Source organism: Mauremys reevesii, linkage group 16, assembly GCF_016161935.1.
Source record: "Mauremys reevesii isolate NIE-2019 linkage group 16, ASM1616193v1, whole genome shotgun sequence".
NCBI classification, from domain to species: Eukaryota; Metazoa; Chordata; order Testudines; family Geoemydidae; genus Mauremys; species Mauremys reevesii.
Window position 1 is genome coordinate 36,685,243 of NC_052638.1, and position 15,605 is coordinate 36,700,847.

Genomic DNA, 15,605 nt, shown 5'->3' on the forward strand with positions numbered 1-15,605 from the left:
TGCTTCACGCAGAATTCCCATAGACAGACGGCCTTCTGACACAATGCAGAGGATTGGGCTCCTCCATTTGTTGATGTAAAACATAGCCACGGTGTTGTCCATCAGTATCTGCACTACCTTTCCTGGGATCTGTGGGAGGAACACTAGGTGGACTCCCCAACCTAGGTTGGAAGCATCCAAGACTAGAGACACCAAAGGCTAGGGGGTGACGAAGGAGAGGCCCATTAACACTGACAGGAGCTGCTTCCATCAGATGAGGGAAGCAAAGATGGGGGTTGGAACAGTAAGCACTGAGTCCAAATGTTGTCTGTTCGGGGCATACACTAAAGCTAACCATGTCTGCATATGCCCCAGGCAAGACCATGTTCGGCTGAAGTGAGATAACTGATCCAAAACCAAGGAGGAGGTAGAGTCCAAACTGGGAATTGGTATAGCACCCATGGGTGCACCTTCAAAAACGCCTGCTTGGGCTCAATGGAGTACCTATGAGACCCGGAAAGTGAGGTTGAGGTGGACAGCAGTGGCTGACAGCATTTGTAACCTCCTCCCTTTCTATTAAAGGGTTCCTGTCTCGGAGGTGGAGCCGAGAAGTGGGTCGGCTGCTGAGGCCTGAAGTGCTCCTTCAAAGTTGATGAAGCACAGAGGCCCAGGGACCACGGTGGGCCTTTAAGTCCTTCAGGCCATGGAGCTTTGTATCAGTCTGCTCCAAGAATGAGGAGCCTTTGAAAGGGAGGTCCTGGATCTACTGTTGGACCTCCTGAGGTAGCTCCGAGGGTCTGCAGTCAAGAACATCGCCTCATGGTCACTGCAGAGATCACTGTCCTTGCCGCAACATCAGTTGCTTCTAGTACCGCCTGGAGTGAGGCCCTGGCAACATTCTTACCCATCTCTAAGAGGGCAGAGAATTCCTGCCTTGAGCCCTGAGGCATAGAGTCTTTGAACTTGGACAAGAAGTCCCACAGATTGTAGTCGTCTCTCCCCAGATGTCAAACTTTCCTCCCAAACAGGTCAAGTTTCTTTGTGTCCGTTTGGGGGTAGCACCCGTCTGGCCTCCTTGTTGGCCGCCGATACAAGGGACCCTGGAGAGGGGTGGGAGTATAGATACTCATACCCGCTGACTGTCACATAATATTTCTTCTCAGCCCTCTTTGAGGTGGAGGGCAGAGAAGAAGATGTTTGCCACAGGGCCCTGACCAGATCCATTACAGCCTCATTAATGGACAGGGCAACCTCAGAAGGAGCTGCTGCAGCCAGAATGTCAACAAGGATGTGGGATGGTTCCTTGAGTTCCTCACTCTCTAGCCCCAGGATAGCTGCTATCTGCTTTAGAAACTCTGATTAGTCCTGAAGTCAGCCTGTGGAAGCAAGATATTCAGCCCTGAGACAGCCTCATCTGAGGAGGAGGAGGAGGAAGAGACTTGTACTGGAGAGAAGATTTTTTTTTCCCCCCCTCTTCCTCAGCCTCAACAATATCCATGGGGGCTACATCCTGAATATGGGTATTGGGTTTGATACCGGAGTCGGGGTTCGATGCCGAGCAGGATGGAGCAGGACCCCACCTCTCAGAAGCAACTGAGTAAGATCGGCAGGAATGTGGACCCAGTACTGGGGGAAAACCCCCAAGGATTCCAGTATGGCCATTGCATAAGCCACACTTCCCTTGGCCATGTGCCGGTGGGAGGACCCATACCGAGGTCGGGTGGTACATAGGATGGGTGCTGGTGGTGGCCCTTAGGCTGGACGTATGGTTGTACCTCAGACTCAGATGAAGAACCCTCCTGAAGTGACCATGGCGAAGTGGTACTCTCTCAGCCTCCATTTGATGCCAAGTGTCCAGAGATCGGTGGTGGACAGGAGATTCTCCCAAATGCTTCAGACAACTGGAGTGTGTGTTGCTCATGGACACAGGCTTGCCACAAGAGGCACCGGGTTTGAAACCCGTGGACCGGGCATGCCTGGCCCCACGGGCGAAGAGAGCACCTTGACAATAAGGAGACTGGGGTTCTAACTATTTACACTAACGCTATTTACAATATATACACTACAACTATACTTAAACTATGAAACAGAGTAAGAAACCACTGAGAAGAACGCCTTGCCGAAGCGAGAGTTGTTATAGCAACCGGTGGTGCTCCTATACCAGTGCATAAGCATGTGGGTCGAGAGGGGAAAAATCTTCAGCAATGGTGCACACACATCTAACATGGAATGGACATCAGCAAGCACTCTAAGAACTACTAACGGACTTTAAGTCATTGCAACACTGGACTCAAACACTGATTGAAAGAAGCATGGCTAATATCTACTAATAGCCTCTCCAAGGCAGGGGAAAAATTAGGGGAAGGAGAAGGGCAGTGGTACTCTTCCAAGGTCTGCCCATGTGAGTTGCCATTGAGCCTGTTGCGCAGACGCTCAAAATATGGTTGCATTCTGACCTCAATTCCTTAGCTCCTTAGACTTATGTCCCCCTCAGTGGGGCTCAGATTCCCAACTTGGCTCTACCAGGCTCCTTCTTGTGTGAAGGAAATTACCGCCCTCTCCTAAACAACACTCACTTGTGGCACCAAAAGGAGAAGTCACTCACTGTAAATTGTGCTGATGTAGGTATGCTCCCTCTCCTTTCTTACATGAGGAATTAAATTGTGAACAATGACATTTAAAATCACCACCGGGCATCTCAGAGCTATTGTTCAAGGCTTACTGCAGACTCGTGTAGTTATCATAATCAGTTCACATTTGAGGTTTTCTTTGCCACCCTCAACAGATTTTAAATGAAAATTGAGATTCTGCGGAACAAGATCGCAGCTTTAGCAAGGTACCAGCATATTATATCAGCCTGATCCAAGCCCTGCCCCCAGGCATATAATTATATCACATTGCAAACTTTAAAAACTAGTAACATACTGTTATATAATGCAATATACTGCACACAGTGAAATGGTATAATGTTGCACATCCAGGGTATGTATTCCTAGGGGAATTCTGCACCATGGTGTCTGCACACCATACGTATGTCCCACAGATTTTTTTTTTCTCTGCAGAAAATACATTCTGCTGGAGAGACTCTGCAATTATGCCTTTTTCCCACCAGGGGCTGCTGTGGCACCAGAATAGAAGCAGCCAGCTCACTGCTCACCTGCCTAGTGGTCAGCAGCTGACAGGGAGAGAGCAGAAGCTGCATTCCTCAGAGCCCTGCCTGTGGGGGCCAGGTGAGGCGGCATGGGATACAGCGGCGTGGGGAGGAGACAGAGTGGGGAACATGGGGCTGCTGGGCGGGGGGGGTCACAGACTGGGATTTAGAGGGGTAGTAGGGGAACAGACTGGAACAGGGGTTGAATGGGAGTGGGGATGCAGGGACACATGGGGTCAGCGGGTGGCTGGGGGGTGGGTCCAGGGACACAGGCACAGGGGCAGATGTGCCCGACTGGGAAAGGCTAGGGGTCAGCCAAAGTCTGCATGGGGGAGGCTCCCCAACTCTAATCCCCCCACCCCAAAAACAAAAAAACAAAAAAACAACCCACAACAACTGTTCCATACTTCTCCCATCCACACCCAACAACCTTGCAGGTTCATTCCCAGACTTCTTCCCAGCAATTACTTCCCTCTCCTTCATTACCCTGGATTCCTTCAAGCCTCTACACTGCTTCTGAGGGTGTGGGAAATACAGTTCCGTATTGTAGTTCATATGAATGATTATTCAAAATTCTGTATTAATATGCTTAGGAATCTATGCGTCAAAAAAACATTTCCTGAATCTTTTTTGTTGTCTATATTGTTAGAGACATACTTGTTAACAGGTATTTTGAAATAAATTACCAAAATAAATGAAACTGGCTTGTGTTATTTTGTCAAATAAAATATGCAGAATTTTAAAATATTGTACACAACATTTTTAATTTTTTGGTGAAGAATTCCCCCAAGAATAAGTGTACGGCTAAATAGTGAGCAACTGAATCCTGAATCCTGTACAAGGATAAATGTGTACATCCAATTGTGTATATTTTTTATTTTTTAATAACCCTGTAGCTACAAGTACACCATGCAAGTAGAGCTTCAAGCCTTTCCAGATTCAAGGTAAAAAAACAGCCAAAAACAGTATTTGGCAGAAAGTACCTTACAGATAAATTGACCTAATATGTGCAAGAAGGGAGATTTTCAATCTCCCCAGAAATGTTCACAGCTGTTTTACTACCCACACAACTCTATCAAATATACTGAACATGTGCGCACAGCCAAAATGCTTCAGAGAACAGTCTAAACTTCATTTATAAATTGTCAATTCCCTCTCATTTCTCAGAAATAAAATCTATCATTAAATTACAAAGTATGTATGTTCATATTTATGTTCATAGTTAGAACATATAATTATGTTCATAATTAGAACAATTTGTTGGTCATCTGTACTCACCGTAAACAGCACGAAAAACCTCTGGTTTTTCTCTCCTACACAATTATTCACCCATGGGCAGTGATGATCCATCTTTCGAATACATCGCTTGCAAATACTTGCGGAGGGGAAGAGAGAAATAGGGACTTTTTATTTTTTTTTATTTTTTAAAAAGGATCTAAATGTCACTGTAGGAAAGAACACGTAGTGTGTCTCAGCCAAAAATTAATATGCAGAATTTAATGAAAGCTGAAGGGAAAAAAGCAAAGGTCTTAACTAGTTTTGTCTGTTGTGGTTTACCAATTTAGAACAATATGTTTTCTTCAAAAACATGTATGCCATGACTTCTGAGAGCGTAAATGACTTTATAGAAAACACTTGTTTCATACCCACTAAAATGAATACCGCCATGCTCCAAAAAGGATAAATGTGTACATCCAATCGTGTATATTTTTTATTTTATAATAACCCTTAGCTACAAGTACACCATGTAAGTAGAGCTTCAATCCTTTCCAGATTCAAGGTAAAAAAACAGCCAAAAACAGTATTTGGCAGAAAGTGCCTTACAGATAAATTGACCTAATATCTGCAAGAAGGGAGATTTTCAATCTCCCCAGAAATGTTCACAGCTGTTTTACTACCCACACAACTCTATCAAATATACTGAACATGTGCGCACAGCCAAAATGCTTCAGAGAACAGTCTAAACTTCATTTATAAATTGTCAATTCCCTCTCATTTCTCAGAAATAAAATCTATCATTAAATTACAAAAGATTCAATCAGGAGCAGCATATGATACACAACATACATTCAGATGTAGTATCATCTTTATCCGCTGCTGGACCAGTACCAATGGGCTGTTCAATGCATGCCTTCAAATTAGATCTGCTCTTTGTGTGTGTGGCTTTGTCTGTTGGACATTTCTGGCAACAATTCCAGAAATCTCTCACCACATCTCTTTGATAGCCTAAGGGCTATCAACCAACATTTCTCTTAAAGTTAGTTACAAAAGAATCTAATCAAAATCTCTATATTCTACAGTGCAAAATAAAAAAGTTGCTATATTTGTTGCTGTCTTTCCCCAAACTGACCATTTAAGTAATAAGTATCTTTAATTTTCCTAATTTAATATGAGGTGAGCTTGTAGAGTTACAGATTTTCTTGTTGACTATGCAAAAACATTAAATCCCTTCAACTTCAACAGTAATAAATGAATAGTTCTGGTGTATTATGAATAAATATATTCAGATAGAAAACAATGGATATTTATAATTGGTTGCTTCCTTGGGATGGTTTTAAAATAAACCTAAGTAACAACACTCAGTAAAGACTTGAATTTAGAAAAATAATGCAATGTTAAAAACTTTTCTCTATGATGTGATTACAATCTCTGTTATGATTCCCAAAAGTAATATTGCTTGCCCTTTTTAACAAGAGCATTTTCCATTCCTATATAGTGTTAGCCTACAGATCCACCCTAAGTTATGGATGCTGTGAAAGTTGTTTTCCTGATGTATGCAATTAAATTTTCATACTTATTGCTATCATAGCATTTCCAGAATGTAAAAAAAGACTCAAATCTTTCTCCCAGAGACACCAAAATAGTCATGAGTACCTTTCAATCGAAGGTCTAAAAAGTGCTTTACCATTGCAATCTATTTAATAGGTAGGCTAAGGCAGAGATTAAGTTAAATAAAGAGCCAGTTACAGAGGAACTTGGGAGACAGATTTCCAGGAACCAGGCTAGAAGATGCACTTCTTGGCTCCTGTTCTACTGTCTGATGACTAGACAATGCTTGTATCTATCTGGAACATCTGACCTACTATGCGCTTGCCAAAGTGCAGGAAAGTAAAATTGTAACCTTCTGAAAAGAATACAATCATATTGCTTAAAGAAAACACTCAAAATTGAAATCATCAAAGGCTCTGATCCTCACAAGCACCATTCCTTACAAACCAAGTTCGTTAGGTTTAAAAAGAAAAGGCATTTGAGTTCTGTGTATAAAGAACATGTATGAAGTCTCAACTGAAGAGACTCTCCCCCTCTCGGGGTTAGATAATTTAACAATTATTACATATTTACATGGAACTTTCCCTTCCCACTCCACATACTAAAACAAAATTCACATCCAAGATAAGAACAAGATTTCAGCTCCAAGACAGTTTATATGGAAGTGACTTCTCAACCATAACCTTACCACAACTAGAGTGACAAAACAGTTAATTTATATCAACTGCAATTTTTTTTTTACAGTCATTTCCATAATGATTTGCATTTTAGCGTTCCAACAAAAAGTTCATTCGCATCCTTTAGGTTAGCAGAAACTGTCAATATATTACACAGCTGGATATGCCTTACTCTATACAGAGAGGTGCTATTAAAAACATTACACACATGTAGCTCTGTGTATATAAACATGCATACACAGTATACAAATATTTACATGTCTCTTAGTTAGACAGAGAGACATATTTAAGTTAATGTTTTCAGTGGTTGAACATTACAGGTGCATCTAAAATATGCCTTCAAGCTAACAGGAACAGAGTGAATTTAAAGTAGATAGATTTACTATACTTTATACAATATCCTAATCCAAGACTATGATAATCACGTCTTTCATTACTCAGAACACTCTCCAATGAACTGAGGAATATTTCATTGGTTTAACAAACTGTTAAGGCATGCTGCTTAGGGGAGAAAAAAAAACAACCGAGTAGTCAATCCACATGCCCAAGAACGTGTCATTTTGAACAGACCTTTTCAGAATTTTCAAGAAGAGCACACATTGAGGTGGCCATTTCAAATGTACTTACAATTAATTTCTTCATTTAAAATTACCCTTGTAACCAGAACAATAACTCCAGAATCCAATATCAAAGTAAGACCAGTATATAAAAGTAGTTTTTTGTTGTTTTTTTTTTTAATTTTTTAGCTAACGGAGTAAATAAGAGGAAAAGCTTTCTGCTCTACAACAACATTTACCAAATAGCAATGAGATCCTTTAAAACTTTTAGGCTTCTTCCCTGCTCCACCTCAAGTTTTTATATCTATTCGATAGACAAATATACACAGTTTTGTAGTACAAAGTCTGCAAAACTGTCATTAAATCAAAGCAAGAAACCTGCAGACCATGTTCATTAGCTACTTTATACTTTTTTTTAGAATTTCACTTTCAAATATCTTTATGAATGTTTACTTTAAAGAAAAAAATGATATACCTGCAATGATGTGCACGTTCTGGTTTGATACTACAGCATTTTGGACATTTGTAGATCACTTCCCCTGGTTTCAGCTGCAAACTCTCCATGTATTCTTTAGTGGCATTTCCTTTTGGTACAGCCCCCTAAATATTTAAAATGGAGTGAGAGAAGAAATCATCTTAAATTGGGAAAGATAACACTTTTTAAAATCACTTTTTAACAGCAGATTTGAACAGGTTTGACTATTCAACATTAATACGGAGTGTATTAAATATAAAATGTTTTTCACACTAAGCCCATTTTAGTACAGACATTATTTTCCTTTTATAGGAACCTGCATTCAGCACAATTTCCAAAATCAGTTTGATCAAAACAGGCCTAACATAAGGCTTAATGGCTTCCAGAGAAACCACAACCCATTAATCCCAGTTCAGTTTCAAGTGAACCGCCACAAACTTGGATAGAATCCATGATCTTTACCTACAAATGTCAAAACTGCTGTCAATCTTTGCTTAGGGTTGAAAAGATTTGTTGTAAGTGAGCAAATCAGGAAAGGGACATGCCTCCTTTTAGGTATATATAGTAGGTTAACTATGCTGAAGCCCAAAAGCTAGGGCAATCAGCTATTGACATTACTAAGAGGCCCAGAGTGAACCAAGATTTGAAAGCTTTTGCTTTGGATTGTCTTGTCTTTAAGGGTTTAGTCAAACTGCTAGAATGAAAGCAAAAGGATTTATATGAAGGAAGTGTGGAGTGTGTGACAAGGGCAAAGGTGTTACATGGTAAAAATCCACTCAGGCTCCCTCCCAACCCGTTTTCTAAAAATGGTGAATGTGCTGCTTGTTTTTCTACACTCAGAACACACTAATGCTGATTTTCTGGGTGATGGTGGTGAAGTATCAGGAAAAGAGTAGTTGTATTTGGAGCCTGTTATTGTCAGTCTTTGCAATTGTTTGTGATTTTCATTTACACAATCTAGTAAAAAAACCCAGCTTACTTAAATGATTTAAGGAAGCTCTTCTGGAGAGAAAACTGAGCTCTGCCAGATCTTAACACAGGAATGCGTATTTCCCTCCTGTTCAGTAGGAGGGAATTTCCACTGAAGCAGAATGTTTTGTCAACCCATGTCCACATCCCAATGTTTCGCATTCTATGGCTTCTCTTCACTACAGTACTAACTCAAGGTATAACTTAGGGCTTGCCTTCACTACTGGGATAAGTCAACCTACCCCAGCTACATGAATAACGTAGCTTAGGTCTACTTACCCCGGTGTCTTCATTGTGCTGCATCAACGGGAGGCACTCTCCGGTCAACTTACCTTGCTCTTCTCGGAGAGGTGGTGTACCGGGGTCAACTGGAGAGTGCTCTGCCGTCGATTTAGCGGGTCTTCACTAGATCCACTAAATCAACCCCTGCTGCATTGATTGCAGCAACACTGATCTCCCAATCTCCCCATAGTGAAGACCAGCCCTTACTGTTGCTCCTAACCAGACTCCTGTTAAATACCCTAGCTCGAGTTAAGTGATTCTGTACACTTGAGCTAACTGGCCCATCAGGGGGCATGTTGATGCTGGAGCTAGTAACGCAGAGCAGACTCCACAACTCTCTGCTGCTCAAACATCGTTTATGAGTGTGACCATTCTCATTCAAGTTAGGCAAAATGGAACTAATACAACTTAGATAATATTTTTTACCTCAAGGTTCCAAAGACACAGACAAGTCTTTCATCTCGAGACCAAAAACATCAAGACACTTGATCACGGCCTTGGATAGACCAAGAGACTCTACACTTGATCTGAGCTACTACACTGAAGACAAAACCTAAGAGATGATTTAATTAGTTCTGGAGGGATTAAAATTTCTACTTAAAAAAAAAAAACACAAAAAAACCCTTCCACCTCTTTTCCACTAATTTCATTCATTCATAAGCGTAATTATCCAAATATTCTCGATCTCATGTCTTTGCCATTTTGCTGAATTAACAAGTAAACACAAATAAAGACAATGATACTTGATTCCAGTTACAAACATTGGAGAGATTATGACTTTTATAATCTCAAACTGTAGCCAGTTTACTTCTGATGAAATTCTCATGGTCATAAGATAATAAAATCTATTTGCTTCAAATGTAATGTTATACTACTTATGAATTTTGAGAGACACTTTAATTTTCCTTTATTCTTATTTAACAGTGAACAGTTTCTACTACACAGACTTTTTTTTTTCTGGTAATATGGGAAGTACATTAAGTGAAACAGATTAAGACATACTTTGTCTATAAACAATATCTTGGGTCTTGAGGTCTTAAGTATTTTTAATAATCGGAGCTTAACACACCCATAAACACACTAACTGGTTCTTCAAGAAGGCCTTGTTTAATGCATTGGCTTCAAGAACGAATCTTTCATCACTGGGTGAGGCTCAGAACTACTCAAGCACTAGCACCTTTACTGAATTGCAAAAATCACTCCTTGGTGTGTCTCCCCACCCCCAGCGCCCTAATAAATACTCTTTTTTTGCATATGAACTCTAACAAAGCCAATCCAATCAGTTTATAGTTTACAATATCAATTCAAAATTTAGTTTTATGTAGACAGGGCTTGCTTACTAACAGAACTTTTTAAAACTTGTGCTGTGAATACTTGCTACAATGAATGATAAAAAGCTGCAAAGACCTGAACTGATGAGAAGCATTATAATCTCAACTTAAACACTTCAGAAGTCCATTCATTCACCATGCTCCAGTAGTTAAACTACTGCAAATCCCACAGGCTTCAATATAGAGCTGAGACACCACCAAATTCACTGTTTAGATGTCAGTGTCAAGACTTTTATAGCAAGATGCTCTCTATTTCTTCTAAGGATGACATTTTATACTAAATGTTATCTTGCCACCAGTTCCACCAAACAAGAGTTAACCCAGAAATTGAAGAATATAATTTTAGACAACTAGTTATAAGCACAACTGCTATTGAACTGGAAATAGGTACATTGTTATAGCAATAGTTGAAAATACACCATTTAGGCTGCCATAAAGCTATTACTATGCACGTTGACAGAAATGTATTCGCATATGCTCATTCAAATTTTGTGTGGCAGTAAAACTGTGGCAATTTGTAATTTTTACCTTGCAGAACCATTTTCGGTAGCAAGGAACAGACTTATTTACCAGTAAATGCCACTTAACTATATCAAAAACCATTTTAAGATTGTGAAGATGTAACTGCTTAATTTAGTTTTCATAGCAAGATTTCCAAAGTAATTTTAGATTTTTGTATGTACTCTGTATACAAATTATATATTTTAAAGTTCTAAGTAGTCATGAAAGCTTTTAGTTTAACTGAATTATACTTTTTACAGGAAGTGATAGCTAATTTTTCCAAATGTTTGTTTCCTATTAAAAAAAGGTAAAGCTACATTGAGTCTTATTAGAACACTAATAATTTAATCTTTCTGCTAATCTCATTAATTTATTCAATAACGTAAAAATATTCATAACATTTTAACCTTAGATTTATTGAGAGAAAAATATCCATAATGTCAAGTGAGCCCTGGTCCTAAGTCTCCCCTCTACATTGATCAACTTACTCCACATTTTAACTGTCAGGTCAACAAACTCTGCTAAATGTTACTGCATATCAGTTTATATCAACAAGTCTTAAGGATGAGTGAGATTGTCAAGAGTGCCACAGATATTTTTGAAAAAACCTTTAACTTTTTCTATTCGTTAAAAGCAGAAGATTTTCTTATCACATCACCTGGAATCAAACAACTTTTATAAAGTTATCTAGATTTGATAATATAACTAGGAAACAAACAGTTACAAAACAAAACAGGCATTTAAATCATTTTCTATAATGGACCTGAATAGTAAATAACAAGTGACCCTACACTGCCCATGTGCCTCCCTTTCCCTTACAGTTTTCAATGGTTTCTGATTTGTTTTTCACTCAGCTCAAGACTTGTTTATGATACTATAAAAGAACCAAAGGCTGGAGATTGAGACCAACCTCTGCTTCAATCAGTTTCAAGATCTGCAACCAATAGAATTATCCTAGCAGCAGGAGATAGACCCTACCTATCTATAAAAGAGAACTCAGAGTTGCATACTTTATTCTCTGCAACTGACTAAACATGAGAGAATGACCCAATTTCAAGAGATAATCATATACTTACAGGATCAGTTAGCATAGTTCTCAGATGAGACGACAGAGCTAGCACTGCCAAACAGTTAAAAAGAACACCATTGATCACAGAGTACCAAAAGTCTTTGGAAGGCAGCAACATGACAAAAGTCACTACAAAGTCTGCATAGACAACCAGAAACCACGTCATCACAGCACAGACCATGCCACAGCCATCACGGATGAACCAAACCCTGTCTGCCATATCGGCTTCCGATGAAGAAGAATCATAGCTGTCATTTTCAGCAAGGAGGGGATGGTGCTCAATGTCCCGGAATCTGTGCCCCGATGACTGCATGGTTTTCTGGACTTGCCCTGAAGAAAGATAGAGAGACTACGTTTATGCACAAATAAGCCATGAAAAATAGATGTCAACTTTTATTTTTATGACACTATAAGCAAAACAAGCAATTAAGAATTAACATTCTATGATTGTTTCAAGCTGGAATGTTTCTGTAAGTAATTGAGGACACTCATTTACAAGTCCTTAGCTCCAATTTTGTAAGTTGTTTATTGAAAACTTATTATTTCTAAAAATATATACTCTAATTGTAAGAATTCTGTAATGTTTGCAAGTCCCATCTCTCCTCATGCACAGTCAGTATTGATGACAGACTATATACACTTCTGGTATATGCAATCAGCTATTTACAAAAGAATAAGGAGATTTGTATAATCAGTATGAGCCACTTGTGTGTGAAATACACACATTTCTAAAGAGAAAAAATTCAGGGAGGAGTCTCCTAATTTGCATGAATATCAAAAGAACTTTAATATTCCCTTTGGATAATCTGTCATTGGACTAAGATTAGTTCTACCTGTGATTTAAGATTCTGAATGCTACAAGGATGAAGAGGACAAGCTGATTTTAGTACACTGGCCCAAGATGAAACCATATAATCTATTTAAAAACAAAATGCACGGAAAATTAAAGAAAATACACAGACTGGAGATTTATGTACAAATTTGTCATACTTTCTGGTGGCAAAATCTAGTTGTGTGTGTAAAATTGTGAGGCTGGTTTTCTTTGAGGCATTCCCCCCCCCCCATTTAAAACTATCAGTAATTTAAATACCAATTCCCTTATTTGACCCTTTACTTTAAAAGGAGGGGAAGCATATTGACTTTAATTTCATTTTTCTGGAAACACTGCAAGTTTGAGTTGAGGAGGAATTTTTAATCCATATTTTTCAGAAGAGTTTTAAATATGAAGAGATTCCTGCCACCCATCCTGTGCAAACAGTGAGAAAACGGTTGGGGAGAGAGAGATTTTTTTTTTTTTGCTGCCTTTACTACCACAATAGAGTAAAGCTTACAAGAAGCATACATTCGCCCATGTTCATATACAGTGTATCCAGTGACACATTACTATGGATTAAAACCCCAAAAACTTGGAAGGGACATAAATCCTCATGCTTCAGGGTAAAAAAACCTGATCAACCAAGCTGATTAGAAAGAAACTTCCTCTACAAGCAGATAATTCCAAGATCTCCCACTTCAGGGTTTCCTCATATCTTCCTCTGAAACATGACCACTATCTGAGATAGTATAGTGCAGTGGTTCTTAAAGCCGGTCCGCTGCTTGTTCAGGGAAAGCCCCTGGCAGGCAGGGTCGGTTTGTTTACCTGCTGCGTCCGCAGGTTCAGCCAATCGTAGTTCCCACTGGCCGTGGTTTGCCACTCCAGGCCAATAGGGGCGGTGGGAAGCGGCGGCCAGCACATCCCTCGGCCCACGCCACTTCCAGCAGCCTCCATTGGCCTGGAGCAGCGAACAGCAGCCAGTGGGAGCCGCGATCGGATGAACCTGCGAACGTGGCAGGTAAACAAACCAGCCTGGCCTGCCGAGGCTTTCCCTGAACAAGCGTCAGACTGGCTTTGAGAACCACTGGTATAGTTGATTAAATAGACCATTGTTCTGACCCAGAATGGTAATTCCTATGGATATCCCTTTTTGCTCTGATACCAGAAACATTATGCTTGTCTGGTCAGTTTCACATTCCTTTCCCAGCAGTGACAATTATTAACTTTCAAAAATATAAGTGAAACTTCATGATGTGAGTAGCTGAAATCAGATTCTCCTGCTCTGGAGCACAGGAAAGAAAGTTCTCCTGCAATTTTGTGTCATACTTAAAGTCATAACTGCAAACCACTTTAAGTACTTTTTTTAGTCATAACGAAGTGATTGCAGACTCTGCAGAAAAGGCCAATCTATTAAGCAGAGGGTAACACCTTAGAACCCAATAGGTTTCCATTGCTTGTTCACAGGATTAAATAAAATAAAGCGCATATCTACACAATTCCAGAAAGTTAAAATTGTGACATTCTACAACAAATCCTAATACTCATTTATATCCTGATGTCTTATGAAATGTTAGCATTAAGAATGAATAATCATTCATCATAAGCAGTCAAATAACAGGTGTGTTTATTGCTTCCTTCTTGATGCCTTGAAATACACCAAGTTTCTGAAACAGGAGAGGAGACTACAGTATTGAAATTCCATGTAAGCTTAATGTTATTCCAGGGGAAATAAAATAAATTGAAGTGACCTGTAAAGTCTCCTCAAACCATTTCCTGCCTTTTTCTAGTTCAGGTAAGCGATTTCGGGTCCTCTAGCTTGTGCCTTGGAGGGGCTCTTAGTTTTAAAGAGTTTAATGATTAAGACTGTACTGGTAAATCATTTACACCAGGAGCGTGGGCTACTCCAGAATGTGAAGGACTGCAATGTTTTCTTCTGGGGACAATACTTTAGGCATCATTATCGACACAGGAACAGATTCAGACCTGGAGCTTGTCTACATGCACATGGCACTGGTATAACTAAAGGCACAATGCTGCACTAACAGGTATGAGACTATGGTGTAAAAATTTTTTAGCATCTTAGTACAGGGGAGGGGATTTAGTCTTACACAGGATAAATGGTGTTTCCAAGAAAAGCTGCTATAGGCCATGCAGCAGTAATTCCGATCAGTTCACACGGTAAGATAGCAGGAAGGCCAAGGGCTGCTCAAGTCACACCAACAGCTATAGGCAAATAAAACCCCTGTAAGGAATTATGCTCAGCAATTTTCTAAATAGCAATTTAATCTTGCAGACAGATGTTCTCCCTGCTATTCACATTGCCTATTTTTGTCTTTCAAAACAGTACTTAGCAGACTAGAATATTTTCACACCATGAAGCAAAAATGGATGTTGAACCAACTTTCATTTTCTCAGAGTTGTTAGTTGCATCACAGCCTTAATGGTAAATATGAGGTTTTTATACGGGCTATATTTTTGTCTTGTTGACTTGCCAAACATCGTTCTTTTCCTTGCATTAAAGTGGGGCCTCCTGCTTTTCAATTCTGACCAGTATGGCAAAGCCCCCCTTAAATACATCTGTTGTCTCCAATGAACTAACAAGCTACAGCAACAACCTGCTGAGTCGTCATATTGCCGATGAAATTTGACAGGATGGTTTCTCAGGTCCAGTGTGGGCTTTCTGGAGAGAAATATCAAAAGCCTGACCATTTCAATCTGAAAAGGGATGTTTTCATACAGCTCTGTCTTGTGAAAACCTTCCAAAGGTTCTGTTTTCATGCCAATGCAGAATGAAAACAAAGTTCAAAAACTTGAAAGTTCTTGTAAAACAGAATTTTTTCCAGCCACCTATAGCTAGCAGTGTGGAATGGTAGAATCAAAGTTTTATCAACAAACAGGAGACAGATTACAGTCTGGACACAAAGTTCCAAGAATAGCATGCAATCCTAGAAGTACACTCAGTCCTAAAATTGCTATTGATTCTGTACTACTAAAGGCCATATCTGAGAGAAACTTGAAAGCACTGTATTGA

At 39.6% G+C, this 15,605-nt stretch overlaps 1 protein-coding gene across 3 annotated transcripts in view; it reads right to left on the reverse strand.

The window, feature by feature from the left end:
- ZDHHC7 (zinc finger DHHC-type palmitoyltransferase 7) overlaps positions 1 to 15,605 on the reverse strand; it is a 35,763-nt gene that overhangs the window by 10,210 nt on the left and 9,948 nt on the right. For 2 of the 3 annotated variants that reach the window (XM_039502734.1, XM_039502736.1), the window contains exons 3-5: positions 11,768 to 12,090; positions 7,609 to 7,733; positions 4,409 to 4,505 (exon numbers count right to left, since the gene is read on the reverse strand). In XM_039502734.1, coding sequence (XP_039358668.1) covers positions 4,409 to 4,505; positions 7,609 to 7,733; positions 11,768 to 12,073 — 528 coding nt within the window. In that variant the 5' untranslated portion in view covers positions 12,074 to 12,090. Of the gene's footprint in view, positions 1 to 4,408; positions 4,506 to 7,608; positions 7,734 to 11,767; positions 12,091 to 14,682; positions 14,798 to 15,605 lie in introns of all 3 variants that reach the window. The other variant, XM_039502735.1, reaches the window with a different exon arrangement.